Source organism: Natator depressus, chromosome 6 (genome assembly GCF_965152275.1).
Source record: "Natator depressus isolate rNatDep1 chromosome 6, rNatDep2.hap1, whole genome shotgun sequence".
NCBI lineage: Eukaryota > Metazoa > Chordata > Testudines > Cheloniidae > Natator > Natator depressus.
Window position 1 is genome coordinate 116,474,316 of NC_134239.1, and position 20,626 is coordinate 116,494,941.

The 20,626-nt window shown below is 37.1% G+C and overlaps 1 protein-coding gene across 1 annotated transcript in view; it reads right to left on the bottom strand.

Annotated features, from left to right (window-relative positions):
- The window catches only part of SYNE2 (spectrin repeat containing nuclear envelope protein 2), a 264,558-nt gene that overhangs the window by 117,862 nt on the left and 126,070 nt on the right, over positions 1-20,626 (bottom strand). The window contains exons 56-63 of the mRNA XM_074956361.1: positions 18,949-19,104; positions 16,909-17,049; positions 16,368-16,550; positions 15,396-15,533; positions 14,272-14,457; positions 13,056-13,178; positions 11,189-11,371; positions 451-576 (exon numbers count right to left, since the gene is read on the bottom strand). Coding sequence (XP_074812462.1) covers positions 451-576; positions 11,189-11,371; positions 13,056-13,178; positions 14,272-14,457; positions 15,396-15,533; positions 16,368-16,550; positions 16,909-17,049; positions 18,949-19,104 — 1,236 coding nt within the window. The remainder of the gene's footprint in view (positions 1-450; positions 577-11,188; positions 11,372-13,055; positions 13,179-14,271; positions 14,458-15,395; positions 15,534-16,367; positions 16,551-16,908; positions 17,050-18,948; positions 19,105-20,626) is intronic.

Genomic DNA, 20,626 nt, shown 5'->3' on the forward strand with positions numbered 1-20,626 from the left:
ACACACTGCTTCCTAATACCATGGTGGGGTACTGGAGCACCATGGACTCAAGACAAGTGCTGCCTACCGACTCACCAACACCACTTCCTCCAGCCCTCAGCATGTCCTTCGGCGGTCTGACATCCACATACTGGCTGTGTTTGATAATGCCTACCTCATGAGATCTGATAAATATATGTTAAAATACATACCTAACTGACAAACTAAAGGTACAACAGTGTAACACTAGTTGGTACATGTCATCTTATGCATGAACAGTCATGTATACTGCTTTGAAATCTATCTGCCTACTTATTTTAGCCTTCACACATCGGGAAATGATTGGGAGGAAAAGAAATAAGTGTTGCTGTTTACCCCCACATTAGCATACAGTAGCAGAACTAGACGCGAGTCCAGGTCACAGAGGAATACACTACAGGTCAGAGAAAAAATGAAAACAATGAAACTCACCTCTGGACAGGAAGCAGTCTGAGGAAACGAAGGTTTTTCATATGACAGTTCACCCAGCTGGTTCTTTAAGAACTGCTTCAACTTTTCAATTTCTTGTTCACATTCATCGGTCTCTTTTACGATTGACTGTAAAAGGATAATTTTCATTAGCTGTTTTCAATTGATTAGCAGAATACAGAAACAAACTAGTCAGTATTGCAATGAATTCAAACCACTGGAAAGTCAAACAACCTTGTTCCTATATCTGTATATCTAGTGGGTTTAAATTAAGAATTTGTGAGCTGATTTTATTCAGTGTTCCCGAATTCTGTTGTCTTCAACTTCTTTATTAATTTGCTCATACACAAAAATAAAATAAAATAAAAATACTGCATCATAGCTGTGACTGGGAGCAGAGTAAGTAGCTTTGGCTATAACTCTTTATTACGAAATAAATGTATGCATTTAACTCCCTTTGGCTGTAAAACGTGAAGTCAGACATATTTAATCATATTCACAAGTAGAGTTGTTTAAAAAGAAGAATCTGAAGAGAAACTGCATGATTTTGCCTTTTTGTTGGTTTCATGATACCTTATGAGAAAACCTTCCTACTTTTTATTGGCACAGTTTAGTTCATTGTCGCTGGGTAGGCCTGCAACTAGCAAAAATAAATCATGCTGTGCAACAAAGGTCAGAGGTGAAGGTCAAAGGGTAAATTCTATCTACAATATGTGAGAGCCAAGGTGGGTGAGCGTTACGTAAGCTTGAAAGCTTGTCTCTCTCACCAACAAAAGTTGTTCCAATAAAAGATATTAACTCACCCACCTGTCTCTCTAATATCTTGGGATCAACTTAGCTACAACAACACTATCTGCAATATTTGACAGTTTGAATATTACTGATGTAATCAGCAATATTATGAGTCATGTTGGGAGAAGGAGCTTGCATGGACTTGTAGGAAAACCTGCAGTATAGCAGAAATACGCAGCAAAATGCACCATTTTTTCTGGTTGATAATGACAGCAGAATCTCATTAACCTACACAGTTCATTTTTTACACACAAATGGCAGTCTCACCTCAGTACTTAGCAAAGATTTGACAACAAAGAGCTGTAGTGATTTCTCATACAGTATTACTAACAGAACATTACTCTTACTAAATATATTATTTTGCTAGTGTAGAAACCACAAACAATATTTGCTATTGCACAGACCACAACTGTCAGAACAGAGTATACATTCTGCAATATACATTTATTTATTTATATCTATGAATTTGTTTTAATTCATTTTTTGTGTTTTCTCTTCGTTCATTCATTTGTTCATCTGCAAAGTTCACCCACTTATTACTGCAAATTAGTTTGGTTCTATTCTATTTCTCTCTCTTATGTATGGACTTTAAAGGAAAGGGGTAAATAATTTTGGCTTTTGGGGGTGGGAGGCCAGGGTTGTTTTTAAATTAGAAGAGAAGACTGGAGGGTGTGGCTTAGATGACTAAGTCTGACACAACAACAAAATGAAAAGAGAAAGGTATAGGAAAAAATGAATGAAAATAATAGTTCTACCAAAATGCTCATTTTCACTGGGAAACCTAGAATATGCTTTAAAGCTGAGGTGCTAGAAGACTTAGGGCTTGTCTACACAACATGTTATGTTGGTATAATTTATGCTGCTCAGGGGTGTGAATAAGTCAACCCCCTGAGCAACGTATATTACACTGACCTAAGTGCCGGTGTGGACAGCGCTATGTCAGTGGGAGAGCTTCTCCCGCCCACATAGCTACCGCCTCTCACGGAGGTGGTTTTATTATGCTGACAGGACAGCTCTCCCCCATAGGCATAGAGCATCTTCAACAGATGTGCTTCTGCGACACAGCTGCATCTGTGCAACTGCGCCGCTGTAGTGCTTCTAGTGTAGACTAGCCCTTATTTACTGGCTGTTAGCACGTCAATTTAAAAACAATAAGGTGCACCTTAACATGGCTGCTGGGGAAGCATCTTTTCAGATTTCTTAGACCAAAATTTGAATATGAATGCTCTGGATACTGAGTCCAGCCTCTCTCTGCCACACTTGCCCAAACACTATGCAAGTCCCAAGCTTGGCAGGCCTATGTAGTTCTCAGAGAATTGTGTTGACTCCCCCAACAGTTTTGTGGAGGCCTTGTGCCATTCTTAATCTTCTAACCGACGTCCAAAACTCTCTCTTTCCCTGACCCTCCACTCTTCCCTAGCAGGTTGGACCTACTTTAAAAGAGCTGGATGAGGAGCTCGCTGGACAGTTATTGCTTTTCAGGAAGTCTTGGAACACTACACTGGAGAAGCTCTGGAAGACTCGAAGAAAGCTGCTGTTGTGGCAATATTTTAAAAGGACAAGTGGGATGACCTGGGTAATTTTACGCCTATCAGTATAACATCAATCTCAGGCAAGATAATGGAGTGGCTGACATGGGACTCAATTAATACAGAATTAAAGGAAGGTAATATAATTAGTATCAATCAACATGAGTTTATGGAAAATAGATCCTGTCAAACTAACTTGATATCCATTTTTGATGAGATTACAAGTTTGGTTGATAAAACACTTCTGTAAAGTGTTTGACCTGGTATCACATGACATTTTGACAAAAATACCAGAATCATATAAAATGAACACAGCATGCATTAAATGGAGTAAAAGTTGGCTAACTGATAGGTCTCAAACTGTAACTGTAAACAGGGAACCATCATCAAACTGGTGGGTTTCTAGTGGGGTCCTTCAGGGACTTGTTCTTGGCCCTGCACTATTTAACGTTTTTAATTGCCTCAAAGAAAACATAAAATCATCACTGATAAAGTTTGCAGATGACACAAAAATTGGAGGAATGGTAAATAACAAAGAGGACAGGTCACTGATACAGAGCGATCTGGACTGCTTGGTAAGCTGGGCACAGGCAAACTATATGCATTTTAATATGGCTAAATGTAAATGCATATAGCTAGGAACAAAAAAATGTAGGCCATACTTACAGGATGGGGGAGTGACTCTGAATAAGATTTGGGGGTGGTAGTGGATAATAGGTTGAACATGAGATTTCAGTGCAACGCTGTGGCCAAAAGAACTAATGCAATCCTGGGATGCATAAAAACAAGAGAATCTCAAATGGGAGTAGAGAGGTTATTTTACCTCTGTACTTGGCACTGGTGTGACCACGGCTGGAATATCGTGTCTTGTTCTGGTGCCCACAATTCAAGAAGGATGTTAAAAAATTGGAGAGAGTTCAGAGAAGAGCCATGAGAATGATTAAAGGATTAGAAAACATGTCAAGGAGCTCAATCTATTTAGCTTAACAAAGAGAGGGCTACCAGGTGAGTTGATTACAGACTATAAGTACTTAGTTGGGGAACAAATATTTAATAAGTGGCTCTTCAGTCTAGCAGACAAAGTTATAATATGATCTAATGACTGGAAGTTGAAGCTAGACAAATTCAGACTAGAAATAAGGCATACATTTTTAATAGTGAACGTAATTGGCCATAGGAACAACTTACCAAGGGTCGTGGCAGATTCTCCATCACTGACAATTTTGAAAGCAAGACTGGATGTTGTCAAGGTTCCTTCCCCACTCTGAACTCTAGGGTACAGATGTGGGGACCTGCATGAAAAACCCCCTAAGCTTATTTTTACCAGCTTAGGTTAAAACTTCCCTAAGGTACAAACTATTTTACCTTTTGTCCCTGGACTTTATTGCTGCCACCACCAAGCATCTAACAAATATAACCGGGAAAGAGCCCACTTTGAAACGTCTTTCCCCCCAAAATCCCTCCAAGCCCTACACCCCCTTTCCTGGGGAAGGCTTGATAAAAATCCTCACCAATTTGCATAGGTGAACACAGACCCAAGCCCTTGGATCTTAAGAACAATGAAAAAGCAATCAGGTTCTTAAAAGAAGAATTTTAATTGAAGTAAAAGAATCACCTCTGTAAAATCAGGATGGTAAATACCTTAGAGGGTAATCAGATTCAAAACATAGAGAATCCCTCTAGGCAAAACCTTAAGTTACAAAAAGACACAAAAACAGGAATATACATTCCATTCAGCACAACTTATTTTATCAGCCATTTAAACAAAACAGAATCTAACGCATATCTAACTAGATTGCTTATTAACCCTTTACAGGAGTTCTGACCTGCATTCCTGCTCTGGTCCCAGCAAAAACAACACACAGACAGAGAGAAAGAACCCTTTGTCCCCGCCCTTCCCCACCCCCCAGCTTTGAAAGTATCTTGTCTCCTCATTGGTCATTTTGGTCAAATGCCAGCAAGGTTATCTTTAGCTTCTTAACCCTTTACAGGTGAAAGGGGTTTTCCTCTGGCCAGGAGGGATTTAAAGGTGGTTAGCCTTCCCTTTATATTTATGACAGATGTTTTTCTAAAAGATGTGCTGTAGGAATTATTTTGGGGAAGTTCTATGGCCTATACAGGAGGTCAGACTAGATGATAAAGGTCCGTTCTGGCCTTGAAATCTATGAAACTACTTTATATCTCATCAATTCTTGTCCCATCCAGTATGTATTAGCCCCGGTGGCTACTCAGAATAGCTTTTATTTTAAGAGCAAAGTAACTTGCAAAGCAACTGAAAATGACCCTGGTAAATGCAAATTAAGACTTGCTTGTGACTAGACCGTTCTAAAGAATGCAAGACCCACACTGAAAATTTTTTAAAAAAATTATTTTGGGCCTAGTCTTGCAAATCCCCAGTCACAAAAATCTTCTGGAAGTCCAGTACAATGCAGACATCATTAAGTGGACATATCTCCTACTAAAAAGCAGGGGTTTTCACTGAGTTGTTATTTTATGTTTTATTTATTATTATTATCCTCACTATTTATCTATTAACATAGTGCCTAGGAGCCCCAGTCATGGACCAGGAACCCACTGTGCTAGGCGTTACACAAAAACAGAACAAAAAGATGATCCCTGCCCTGCAGAGCTTACAAAAGAAGATTTTTGCTTTATGTCTTATTCTGTTACCCCTACACAAGATCCAGGCCTTGCGTAGGTTTTTTGACTATTGCAACGAACAGTTTTTATGGACAGGAAAGTGGGTGGGGGAAGGCTGGCAGGAAAACATATTGGGAAGTATTTGGACCCAAACATGATGCACTAACAATGAGAGCCAAGTCCTCAGCTGGTGTAAACTGGCATAGCTTCATTGACTGCACCAATTTACATCAGCAATACAGACTTTGGCTAGACTAAACTAGTATAAGAAAATCTAATTTTAAGAGATATTACTTTTTGTAGATAAGTCTGAAAAAGATAACACAGGTTGATAAATTAGCACAATACATCTTAAATAGGGCTGTCGATTAATCACAGTTAACTCACGATTAACACACAAAAAGTAACTGCAATTAAAAAAATTAATTGTGATTAATTGTACTGTTAAACAATAGAATACCAATTGAAATTTATTAAATATTTTTGGATGTTTTTCTACAGTTTCAAATATATTGATTTCTATTACAACAAGAATACAAAGTGTACAGTGCTCACTTTATATTATTATTTTTATTACAAATATTTGCACTGTAAAAATGATAAACAAAAGAAATAGCATTTTTCAATTCACCTCATAAAAGTACTGTAGTGCAATCTCTTTATCGTGAAAGTGTATCTTACAAATGTAGATTTTTTTTTGTTACATAACTGCACTCAAAAAAACAAACAATGCAAAACTTTAGAGCCTACAAGTCCACTCAGTCCTACTTCTTGTTCAGCCAATTGCTAAGACAAACAAGTTTGTCTACATTTATGGGAGATATTGTTGACTGCTTCTTATTTACAATGTCACCTGAAAGTGAGAACAGGCATTCACATGGCACTTCTGTAGCCGGTGTAGCAAAATATTTGTGTGCCAGATATGCTAAACATTCATATGCTCCTTCATGGTTAGGCCCCATTCCAGAGGACATGCTTCCATGCTGATGATGCTCATTAAAAAAATAATGTGTTAATTAAATTTGTGACTGAACTCTTTGGGGGAGAATTGTATGTCTTCTGTTCTGTTTTACCCACATTCTGCATATATTTCATGTTATACCAGTCTCGGATGATGACCCAGCACATGTTCGTTTGAAGAACACTTGCACAGCAGATTTGACAAAATGCAAAGAAGACACCAATGTGAGATTTCTAAGGATAGATACAGCACTCGACCCAAGGTTTAAGAATCTGAAGTGCCATCCAAAATCTGAGAAGGATGCGGTGTGGAGCATGCTTTCAGATGTCTTAAAAGAGCAACACTCTGGTGTGGAAACTACAGAACCCGAACCACCAAAAAAGAAAATCAACCTTCTGCTGGTGGCATCTGACTCAGATGATGAAAATGAACATGCATTGGTCCGCTCTGCTTTGGATTATTATCGAGCAGAACCCATCATCAGAATGGACACTGAAGCATGAAGGGACATATGAATCTTTAGTGCATCTGGCACGTAAATATCTTGCAACGCCGGCTACAACAGTGCCATGCGAATGCCTGTTCTCGCTTTCAGGTGACATTGTAAACAAGATGTGGGCAGCATTATCTCCTGCAAATTGTAACCAACCTTGTTTGTCTGAGCGATTGGCTGAAGTAGGACTGAGTGGACTTGTAGGTTTTAAAGTTTTACATTGTTTTATTTTTGAATGCAGTTATTTTTTGCACATAATTCTATGTCTGTAAGTTCAACTTTCATTGAAAGGGACTGCATGACAGTATTTGTATTAGGTGAATTGAAATATTTTTTTTTTGTTTTTTAAACAAAAACAGTGTAAATATTTGTAATCAAAAATAAATATAAAGTGAGCACTGCACACTTTGTATTCTGTGTTATAATTGAAATCAATATATTTGAAAATGTAGAAAACATCCACAAATATTTAAATAAATGATATTCTATTATTGTTTAACAATGCAATTAATCGTGATTAATTTTTTGTAATTGGGCAATTAATCGTGATTAATTTTTTTAATCGCTTGACAGTCCTAATCTTAAAATATGAGAACAGTGTCCCTCTTATATAGGAAGTCAGGACACCCAGCTGTACTCTTTATACCCTCTAACCTGAGTGTTATTTATAGAGTGCTGTTGGTATGCATGGCACTCCACAGGCCAAAATACAAACACAAATGGTTAAATTAATCCTTGGTGAAAGCTGATTGAAGACCTACCCCCAAGGAATATACAAACCAACATCATCACCTAATTCTTTTTTGTTTCTGTGATATATCACTATGCTTTGTTATGCTGGAATTTAATCATGATAAAATTATTAGGATTGTTCTATTACAATATCACTTGATAAATGTAAACCGAGAGTAATATATACATAAACACATACACACTTAAGAATTCAAAATAAATATCCAAGGCTTTTTTTTAAAAAATAAGAGCACATTATTTCCATTCTGGTTGCCTTTACAACAAAGCACTTACATTTCTGATGCACAGTTAATAATAAAATGTCCATGCTTTAGTACACTTCTTCCCATGTAATAACTTAGCCAGACAATAGACTTGTATTGGACTACACTTGCTTTCAACCTACACAACAGGACTGGAGAGTCTTTGCTGCAAGGTATGACACCCAAGTTGCCAAGAAATGCAATTTTCCCCATCTGTTTTCTAATGAAGAAATCTCATTTAAAAATTGAGTTAGATTTGTAGGAGATAAAGGCAAAGAGGCTGGATATGAGTCAACAGTGTGCCCTTTATTGGGCTGCATTAGTAGGAGCATTGCCAGCAGATCGAGGGAAATGATTATTCCCCTCTATTTGGCATGGGTGAGGCCACATCTGGAGTACTGCGTCCAGTTTTGCCCCCCCGCACACAAAAAAAGGATGTGGACAAACTGGAGACAGCCCAGCAGAGGGCAACGAAAATGATTAGGAGGCTGGGGCACATGACTTATGAGGAGAGGCTGAGGGAACTGGGCTTATTTAGTCTTCAGAAGAGAAGAGTGAGGGGGATTTGATAGCAGCCTTCAGCTACCTGAAGAGGGGTTCCAAAGAGGACGGAGCTAGGCTGTTCTCAGTGGTGGCAGATGACAGAACATGGAGCAATGGTCTCAAGTTGCAGTGGGGGAGGTCTAGGTTGGATATTAGGAAAAACTATTTCACTAGAAGGGTGGTGAAGCAGTGGAATGGGTTACTTAGGGAGGTGGTGGAATCTCCATCCTTAGAGGTTTTTAAGGCCCGGCTTGACAAAGCCCTAGCTGGGATAATTTAGTTGGGATTGGTCCTGCTTTGAGCAGGGGGTTGGACTGGATGATCTTCTGAGGTCTCTTCTAACCCTAATCTTCTATGATTCTATGAAAATGCCGAGCATAAACATTATATGGCTTCCAACAAGTACAATATATTTCAAAGCAGGAAAACTTATACCCAAGGGCCCATCTGAACCAATGGGAACCATATAATAATAATACTTTACACTTGTATAGCATCTCGTATCTGAGGATCTCAATGTGCTTTGCAAACTTAGCTTCATAATATACATCTACTTCACGGGCATGTTATCACCTCCATTTTACAAATGTAGAACATCAGAGGCTCACACAGGAAATCTGGGGTAAAAAACGAACAGAACCCTAAATTTATGATACCTAGGTAAGTCTTCACCACAAGATGCTGCTTCAGCATTGAACACTGAAGTACGCTGTTACAGCCCCTGGAGCCCCGGCCTTCCTCAAACTATAAGAATGTGCATACCTTTTGGCATATTCCATACCAGCTCCTCTAAAGCTTGGGCAAATAAGCACACATCTAGGATCAATGATGGCTACCTTCATATGAACACCAAATGGCCGAGCAGTGGAAACAACAGCCCTTGAAGTGCTAAAGCACTCTCTTTACTAGAGAACAGTTAAAAGGTGTGTTTAAGAAGAAAAAAAACTTTTGTTTGATGACATCATGCTGAGAAATGCAGAGACCCATCTTAGATTATTTAGTCCTGAGCCTCCACTCTCCTGCTCACCCAGAAATATTAATAGATTCCAAGGCCAGAAGGGACCATTGTGATCATCTAGTCCAGTGGTTCTCAAGCTGGGGTATGCGTATCCGTGGAGGAATGCAGAGATCGTCCAGGGGGTACATCAACTCATCTAGATATTTGCCTAGTTTTACAACGGGCTACATAAAAAGCACTAGCAAAGTCAAGAGAAACTAAAATTGCATATGGACAATGACTTGTTTATACTGCTCTATTTACTATACACTGAAATGTAAGTACAATATTTATATTCCAATTATTTATTTTATAATTGTATAGTAAAAATGAGAAAGTGAGCAATTTTTCAGTAATAGTGTGCTGTGACACTTTTCTATTTTTATGTCTGATTTTGTAAGCAAGTAGTTTTTATCTGAGGTGTAACTTGGGGTATGCAAGAGAAATCAGACTCTGGAAAAGTGTACAGTAGTCAGGAAAGGTTGAGTGCCACTGATCTCATCTGACATCCTATAACACAAGTCACAAAACTTCCCCAAAAATAATTCCTAGAGCACACCATTTAGAAAAACATCCAATTTTGATTTAAAAATTGTCAGTGATGGATAATCTACCACAATCCTTGGTAAATTGTTCCAATGGTTAATTTATCTGTTAAAAAGTTACACCTTATTTCCAGTCTGAATTTTTCTAACTTCAACTTCCAGCCATTAGATCATATTATATTTTTGTCTACTAGACTGAAGAGCCCATTATAAAATATTTGTTCCCCCAGTAGGTGCTTATAGACTGTAATCAAGTACCTGGTAACCTTCTCTTTGTTAAACTAAATAGATTAAAGGATTAGACAATATGTCAAGGAGCTCAATCATTCTAATGGCTCTTCGCTGAACTCGCTCCAATTTTTTAACATCCTTCTTAAATTGTGGGCCCCCGAACTAGACAGACTATTCCAGCAGTGATCACACCAGTGCCAAATACAGAGGTAAAATAACCTCTCTACTCCTACTCAAGATTCCCATTTATGCATCCAAGGACTGCATTAGCCCTTTTGGCCACAGCATCGATCGCACTGGGAGCTCACGTTCAACTGATTATCCACCAGTAGCCCCAAATCTTTTTTAGAGTCACTGCTTCCCAGGATAGCAAGTACAGTTGCAGTACCTAATCTGAGGTCAGGTCAGGAGATGTTCAACTTCAGAATGATAAGCAGTACAATTTACAATGGAGGAAATTGGCCCATTGTGCTTTACTGATAAGAAAAGATTACATCCTTGAGAAATAACTCCTTCAGCAACAGACTTTGCACTATTCACATTTTAATAATTAATGTGAATGTAATTAAATTACTATTAAATGGTAGGTATATATAACAAAAAATATTTCTATGTTCTTATAAAGATGTAGGATCTGAATTTCAGTGGTGCTGAGCACCTACAGCTTGCATTGACTTGGGTTGTGGGAGCACAGGTATTTAAGTAATATGACAATTAAGTCACTGCTATTGTGTAATACCCAAAACTACCACAAGGTGCCATAAGGCATTAGCTATCTGGGAAAAGAAACTGGCATCTCTTTTAGCTGAATTCCAAAGTTAAAATAAACCTCGAAACAGTTATAGCACGCTTTGTCCTTGTATTAAATTACCCAGCAAAAACGGAGACCTGGTAGGTGTATTATGGTCCTGCCTTAACAATCATGTCTCATCACCAAAAAAAATTACCACCAATTTAAGAAGTTTTGTATGAAATTTCAGAACAAATGAATCTGATGTAAATGCAAATACTTTACCTCCAGTAGCTCATTTTGTTCCTTGGTAATTTTTTCTAACATTTTCAGTTCTTTCACAAGTTGAGCTGTTCTTCTGAAGACTGAGAGAGGTTGCATTCTCATTCCTTGTAACCTAAGACCTTCTTTGTAGCCCTGTATCTCAGCAAGGGTCTTCTGCAAGGGACTGATGTGGCCAAGTATAACCTAAAAATGTAAATATAACCAGAATACGCTATGAAGAAGAAACAATGATCAATTTTGTCACGCCGTTAAAAAGTTCTCTTACATAAATTCTGCAGGACTGATTTTAGGCCTTCTCTCAGTTTACTTTCTGAGAACTTTTACCTCAGAATGTTTTCAAAAAATATATGATGAGACTGTACAAACAAGAGGAGTGTGTCATGACACTTGCAGGACAGGGGCCATTAGGACTATTTCTGTCCATTTTGTGGATCTGAGGCATATGGTAGAAATACTGCACATTACTGAAAACACATATGCAATTAGCACAGAACATTCTACCTGACAAATAAATGCCGACAGAAAGTCATGTCTAATGTACTATAGTTTTACTGAGTGGTTGGGTAATTTTAACATTTCAATGAACTCCATCAATTTCTGATTAAATCTGCATGACTCTGTGTAAAGGTTGCTGGACCTGTTTGTTACCTTATCTCAGTCACACCGATTTCATCAGAAATTGATGGAGCTCATTGAAACATTAAAATTACCCAACCACTAGACTTGCTTTCAGCAGGTTTCACTAAAATGGTGATGAAAATGGGTCTAACTAGCAGGACCCTATCTACTTTATGGTTCACAAGTGTTCAGATCAGTGGGAATTTTTTGTATATTTCTCTAATGTGGACAAAGGCTACAATTCGGGAAGGAAGAATACTGTTTTCAAGGTGGAATATTTCTTCACAATATTACTCACTTCTCCATATACTGTAATAGCTACAACAAGTGCCCTTTGGGTAACAGAACACCAAACGTGACCAAACTTTCAGCTTTCCTCTTAAACTGAATCCACAAATTTTGCAAGCAGGTGAACTGAAAATGTGGCTTGTAGACACAGGGAAAAAATAAATAGAAAATATCTTTAATACTTTGATTTATTGTACCCAGGGATGGAAGGCAGAACATCCTGGCCAAAATATCCTTGCAATGAAGTCTTGAATTGATAAATAATCATGAAATTATAGAAATGTAAGACTGGAAGGGACTTGGATAATAAGACTTTGCACATATATACATGTTTCCATCCAACTATCTTCAAGTGTTTTGTAAAAAAACAAATGAATTTGCCCTTTTGAGGTAATATAATCACCTTCATTTCACAAAATGAGGACAATAAGGCACAGAGAAATTAATATCAACTTTTGCCTCAACTTTGAGTGTCCAACCTGAAACCTAGGACCTGATTTTTCGAAGTGCCAGTTGCCTGCAGTTTATGTTGATATTATCTAGCGTTTGGGTCGTCATGACCTCTGAAAATTGGGTCATAAAGTTTCCAGAAATGGAGACACTAAAAATTAATGTGCACTTCTGAAAATTTAAGCATAAACAACTTGCCCAAGGTCACATAGGAAATCTGCTGCAGAGAGAAACAGAACACAGATGTTCCAACTCGTAGTCTCATGCGTTAACCACAAGGCCACTTAATACAATTGTGAAAAAGTTCCTTCAGCCTTTGGGTTATGAGAATTACAGCCACAATTCCCATAGTATACCTACTCCTGGACAATATTTTACAGTTATTGCTCTCAAAAGCAAATCATGCATCATAATAATTTGTTTTCATTAATAAACCATCTTCATATCTGTGAAATGTGTTGATTTATTTATTCAGTGTAAGAAAAAATGGTTTAATAAGATACATACACACCTGTCCATGTCTAAGATGCTCCTTAGGAGAAAAATCTAATATATCTTCTGTTGACAAGATCGTCTTAATTTTGGCAACATCCTTCCCTATCACTTTCACTTCAGATTCAATGGCATCCACCTCCTAGATGTTTTGAAATATCCAAAATATTTGGGGCTATGAAATTTCATTTTACATCCACATGAATTGTTATTGTGCCTATTATTGTTATCTTAATAAATACCAAATAAATTAATGAATTACCAGGTCTAAATTTTATCTAAATTCTAAATACATTGTACTCCAATAATTTAATAGGAAGTACATTTTCTTCTAATGCAAATTAGAACTACAAAATGTATGGCTTTCATTTAAATGTTTCATATTAATAACAAATATTTTCAGGCTGCCCTTCAAACATAAATAAATAAATAAAACAATTTGTATTATACAATATGTTTTGAACGGAAACATAACAGAAAGAGGTATTAAACTGAACCTTACTAAAAAAGTAATAATAATGTACAATATCAGAGACTGAATGCTGCTGCATTTACAATACATTCAACTGGTATTGCTGATCCAGAAGCTAGTTGCTATCAATCACACTGTCTTTCACAGGCTCCTTGTCATAACTCACATAGGGAATTAGGTGGTCAGCTGGAAAGGATATAGCTTTAATCCCTGAATAGGGAATCAAAATAACGTTGAAGTCATACATGAACTACTCTTGGGCTTGTATACATGGGGAAGTTTACTGGCTGAACTATTCTGATATAATTATACCAGTACAGCACCCTGTGTGGACACTGATATTCTAGTATAAGATTGACTTTTTTCCAAATTTAGCTTATGTTGCTTTGAAACTGTATCAGCTAAACCAGAAAAAGGCACTCTTATATTGGTATAACTCCCCACGTAATTATATACCAGTATAGTTCTGCTGTCAAATTTCTCTGTGGAGACAAGCCCTTTGAATAAGCTAGTAATAAGCATTGTATTTCTCCTCCTCAAAGACAGTGATGGGCTGGTGCAATATTTGCACCCCAAATTATTTTGCCATTTCTCTTGAATTTTACACCTTAATTATCACGTTGGGATTTTTTTAAAATGATGCATTTACCTATATGTTATTCCTATTATTAAAACAAGAATGCTTGCATTCTATTGGCAAATAATGTATACGATCTAATGAAACACCAATAAAAAGCTATTTCTTCAGACTACCCAGACTTACACCAGCCATGTGCTGGATCTGTGGAAGAATTTCCACTATCTTTTGCTGTAAAGATGTTACTTGACCATTTACTTCATTAATCTGTTGCACTATATTTTCTGTTTCAAAGATTATTGATAACTCATCCAGTTGTGAATAGATGCTATGTAGAAGATTTTGCTTTTGTTCCGAATCTTCCAGTGCCATCTGGAAAAAAACAACACCATATCAGCATGTTCAAGGCACTGAGATTGCCTGATTCACTGATGCACCTCGGCTCAGATACAAACCTCTGTTGCATTCTCAAATAGTTTGGCCTTCCAGCCCAAAACACACTAATGTTCCAAACTGTAAAGACTTTGTTTAAATATAATAATCTAATCCTTGGATTAACAGGAGTCAGTGAAACTTTCACACAATTTTGCATTCATATTCCCCCCCCCCGTGGCAGATTATAATATATAACAACCTACCACGAAAGGCTACAATACCACTAGTAAAATCCCAGGAACAGCAATGACATTCGTGATTACTTTTTATATAAAAAGTCATGTCCTGAGCGCAAACTATTCTTCTGGGCTAAATTCATGCCTTCTCTTGCCAAAACTCAGATTTCACATACAGAAAGTAGTCTTTGCACCACTCTTCCCATGGCGTCAAATTCCCTCTGATAATGTTACAAAAACCTGACACTTGAAATAACTTACCACAATCCACTTTAAAGTGCATAAGGAAACTGATTTATGAATTACAATTCACCTCAAAATGCTTTAACAAATGCACAAGAACCAAAAAACGGATCTACTAATTCTACATCAATACACTGTTTACTAAAAACAGCAGCATGACCTGTAAAATCTGTTCAACTGTAAAGCAGTGCAACAAGTAGACAAAGGCCAGAACACAAAGTTTACCATTTTCTGAGAAAGATCTATCCCCTGTCATATTGTTATATGGCTGCTGACATTTTTTATCACTATGGTCATTTTTCACTGAAGTTCAAATTTTCAGTGGACTTCCTTATTTGTGCCTAAAAAATCTGTTTGTGCAAAATCCATACCTGCATGAGCTGGAGGTACTTAGAATAGGCTACACAGTTTTTGTAATTTGGGCTCCCGGTACAGAAATTTTGTATATACACTTACTTGAAGGGCATTGGCATGTTTACTCAGGGCTTTTGCAGAGTCATTTTCAGCCTCCACGGTTAACAAACGATTGGTGGTTTCTATCCATAACTGCATGCTCTTCAAGAGTTCCTCATATTCCTCCATCTTATTAGTGGCCTATAAAAAAATACTCAAATATATGTTCTGTAACACCCTAAGTTAACATCCCTTATAAATGAAAGACTAGCTGTATTTATTCGTAAGTTCTGAATTATGAAGTATTATTCTGCTCATATCAGGGTTAACATATTTGACTGAGAAACAGAAAATCTGAATTCAATCCCCAGCTCTGCCACACTTTGTGTGTGACCTTGGGCAAGTCACTTAATTTACCCCAGGTCTATCTTTAAAATGAGATTGGTACTCTCCCACTTCTTAAGGGTGTCGTGAGAATAAACCCATTAAGGAGTGTGAGGATCATATGGGTACTTAGATAGAGAGAAATCCCTAACTGTGAGAGATGGAAGGCTTAATTCTCCACTGGCATCCACTGAACTCATAAGGACTTATATCAACAGAGTTTGGCCCTATTAGCTGAATGACTTTTTAGCTATATTTTGAACAGAAACAGTTAAGGGGGAAAATTAAAGAACACTCTATATATTTTTGTGGAGTTTGGTGAAATTAACCTTGCTATGAAATAAAGAAGCAGGATAAAATGATCAAAAACACTTGAGTGATTTAGGAGCTTAATTCCCATTTTCTTAAGTGTTTTAGGCACTTAGGCCAAGATCTTCAAAAATATTTAGGCATTTAACTCACACTGACAGCAGTGGGAGTTAGGCACTTAAATACCTTTGAGGATCTGGGCTTAGGAAGCCTAAATCCCACTGAGACCTCAATGACACTTAGGCTCCTATGCCACGTAGGCACTATTGACATTTTAACCATCGTCTCTTTTTTAATGTCTGATCCTTTATTAAGCCAAGACACTTGTAGCTTTGCTTTTACCTTGTTTAAGAGTGTGGTTCTGCGCTCAGCGTGTTGTGAGACCTGCTGGTACTGCTGCAAAGGAATCATTAAAGTGTCCATCCATTCCTGTGCGTGACATGGATCCTGTTCTGCTATATCCTGCACTTCTGAGTCCAGTTCATTCAGTTTGTAATGCCAAAGGTCTAGCACATCCCAGATTGTCTACATGTGGGAATATGGTAAAAAACAAAAAACATTACGGTCAAACCTAATTCTGACAGGATACATATCTAATTTATGTTTCCTGTATGGGGCATGTGAGTTTTGAATTTGCAAAGGTTCATGAACTGATATGACTAGTACAGAATTTTCTGTATCTACCCTGGGTCACTCATGCCCAAGGCAAATGAGAAAAAAAATCTTTTGCTGTGAGCTGAAAGGTTTTGAAAGTATTAATCAAGTAGATGCTTCTGCGTATGCAGGCAAACACAACGGAAGATCCTTTGACAGTCTCCTAAATCAGATTCAGTAACTGGACCCATGGTCTTCAGACACAGAAAATGGAATTTTGAGACATTACCTTTTGAATTTCCTTGGCTTTTGCAATGTTTTCACTCTTGTGTTGTAACATCTTTTCAACAGCTTGCAGGCCATTGTTAATATTCTCTACTTTTTTATTCATCACATAATGAGGAGAGCTCTGCAAGATTTTGGTGCTAACCTGTCATAGTAAAGGGAAAAGTTATGCAGGTAACAAAGATCTGTTTGTTTATTCATAATGTCTCACAAAAAGTTTCAGAATTCTTTGTATTACTTCCTTGACAAGTCACATAAGAATGTAAGCCAGAATTAGATTTGCTGTGAGAAGCAACAGTAATATGGTGTTGAGTTCATGGGTCATTCAATATGACAGGTGGAACACTGCATTAAATACAAATCAATATAATATACTACAATATTGGGTCACTTCTGCTGGTTTCTGTTCTGGCCAGTATGTAAGAGATACAACCTGTACTAGGGAAAAGACACACTCCAGCTCCTCACTCTGAAAAATCAAAACTGAACTATAATCTGCCAGCTGATAACACTGTTTTGCCTGAGAAATAAAAATCAAGGTTTTACACGTTTCCACTATATTAATGCTCAGACTGACTACAAAAATAAATTACTTTAAAGCCCCAAAACAATCAAGTGCAGAATCGCTCTCAGCAGAACTCCACAAGAACAAGAAATAGGGATATGAGTACCATGATTTTGGTGTAAGTTGTGGTAAAATTTTCAAAATTGCCTAACTGATTTAGGAACCTAAGCCCAACTTTTTAAAGGGACTTCGGCATTTAGGTCTAGTCTGCACACAAAAATTGTACTAAGTTAATTATACCGCTGTAGTTAAAGCAGTAGACCGCCCTTAGTGTGGATGCAGGTATACTGGTATAAAGATGCTTACACTAACCAGCACAACATTGGTTAGTCTCTAAGGTGCCACAAGTCCTCCTTTTCTTTTTGCGAATACAGACTAACACGGCTGTTACTCTGAAACCTACAGGAGTATAACTTATACCAGTATAACAGCATCCTCACTAGGGGGATGTATTGGTATAGCTATTACAGTAAAAAAACCATGCTCCTATTCCAAAATACCTATACTGATACGTATCAGACCTTGGGCTTCCAAATGCCTTAGTCACTTCTGAAAATGGGACTGAGATGCCTTAATCACTGGGGAGCATGAAAGCACTGTGCACCAGAGAGGATACATTTTGTTCTTTTTCACCCCTTTTATTAGAATCAGTAAAAATGAATAAACAACAATAATTCTATGCTTCCAGGTTAGATTTTTATCTCAAACTTAATGGACCAGTCTGATTCTCTTTTTCTTCTTGTTTCACACCCTGCAGTCCCTCTTAAAACTTTGACAGCTTTGCTCTAGATAAATAGATATTTCATTTATTCTGTATGTATTATACTTAGGGAATACTGAAAATACTGAGACAGTGTTAGTTACCTAAATTAGACAATGTTAGTTATCTAAATTAACTGGCAAGTTTTTTAGGGCGCCACTGTGCACCAGGGGTTGCTATAAAGAATTATGTCACTAATAATACCCTGCCATGTGTGCAGCTCTGTTTATAAATGTATTTACTGAACTTCTTGATGGCTTTGAAATGCCCACAAAACAAAGAAATACGTTTTGAACATATCATCTCATCCATCTGTGTATGATACCATGATGAGGTTTCACACTTATTGGGAAACAGAGGATAAAAAACACTATTGGTCAAGTTTAAGAATAAGATTGAAGGGAAAGAGAACAGTGGTGTTCTGAAAGGTATAAAAGAATGTATATACCTCTTAGCCTTACTGAATCTGCCATTTCTTCTTGTAGCTTAATTAAAATAAATTTTATGCCCTAATTTGTTGATTGCTATAATATTTTAAAAGGATACAGAGGTAACACATGCAATTTATCTGTAGTTTATACATTTTTACTAAGTGTGGAATGCAAGTAAAATTAGCATTTATACCAACTAACATTTTCAACTGACACTTGTACTTATAGCAGTAATATAGTGTGAAAACATTCCAAATAAATAAAAATGTGAATTTCACACATTATTACCTTCTCTTCTAGGTCTTGTACCGTTTTCTTGCAGTCTTCCAACTGTGTTTCAATATCTGCAGGAACTATTGTATACATTTCTGAATACTTGATTCGTAGTTTCTCCATAATATCCGTAATTGTTTGATTCTCTCTGTTAATTATACTCCGAATCTCCTAAAAACATTTCAGAGGTTTCAGCACTTATAAAACACTAAAAACTTAAACTCAGTAGGAACTAAGTGAGTCTTCTACCGTGATGATGATTTAAATAAGTTGTTTTCACATTACAAAACCTCACTTGACAACCTATGCAAGCAGATTAAACCTGAGATATATTCACTGGTTTAGACAAATGATGCTTTTCAATCTGTAAGAATTAATTAAACTTGATACCACCCAATGTCAAACTATTGTTCCAGTAATACTTATTGACAGAAATAATTTATGGTTAAAATGTTAAAGTGCTTCTGTGATTTAATGTTCAGCTTTGTGACATTCCTATTATAAATACTAGATTTTTACTTTCAAAGAAGTTTTACATTATTTTAACAGCTACATTATTATAACAACACAAAGACCGCTAAAAGCAACAGCCTCGAAGCTGAAGTGTCTGCTTTCATGTAATTATGTAGAACTGCAGAGCACAGCTCCTTTCAAAACAGTAGGTTCCAGTCCTGTGTAAGGAATGTAGGTTTTGTGAGACAAAAGAAACCTGAACAACTGTCTACAGCCTGTGGCCTAGAAACAAAACCTGAACTAAGTCCTCTCACAGAAAGAATGAAGAAGAAACTTGTTTGTTAGGCTTTCTAAAATTTCAAGTTGCAAAATTTCTTGTTTTCACAGTTACTTTCCCCTACTCTCCGCCATTTTTGTGGGTGTCAAATGTTAAATAAGTTATTGGGCAAAGTGATAAATTCCTATTATGCAGTGAGAACTTTTTATTTTACTATTAGACTATGGGGTGATGATTTTTATAAAGTTTAACCATTCCCCTTTAAATCCTAACCTCCATTTGGGAATCCTGTCCCACACCTAAGTACAATGCAGAGAAAGACTGTATCAATGGATGAAATAAAGTTTTCTTTCCCATTTTGCTGTGACAACTGGGTCCAACTGTAAAGAACATAAAACATCTGTACACCTAATACACCACAAAGAAGCTTATGTAACAGTGCCACAATTAAGGCTGTGCCAGTAGTGATGGGCTCCCAAATGACCTGTATTTGAAAGAAAACAACTCTCTGACCTGCAGTAAGCAGAAAACATCACTTTGTAAAATGGACTTCCATATCAGTATATAAATACAAACATGCAGTTAATACTTTTAAGCTGTAAAACTGTGATATTTGAAAGCTTCCCAATTTTGTCCGAAAGAACTAAATAAAAACATGATGATTATTATTGTTTGTATTACTCTAGCACCTAAGAGCACTAGTCATGGACCAGGGCTCCATAGGGTTAGGTGCTGTATAAACAGAACAAAAAGATGGTCCCTATCCCAAGGGGCAACATAACATTACCTCACTATCTGCAGCTTTATCCTACATGGGTGCTACTTTAAAACTTGCCAACTGCCTTAGATAGATAAATAAGCACTGCAGTTCATTTTTGTCAGTATTTCATAGAACAGAATCACAGAAATGTAGGTCTTGAAGTCCCTCCCCCTGCATTGAAGCAGGATTAAGAAACCTAATTG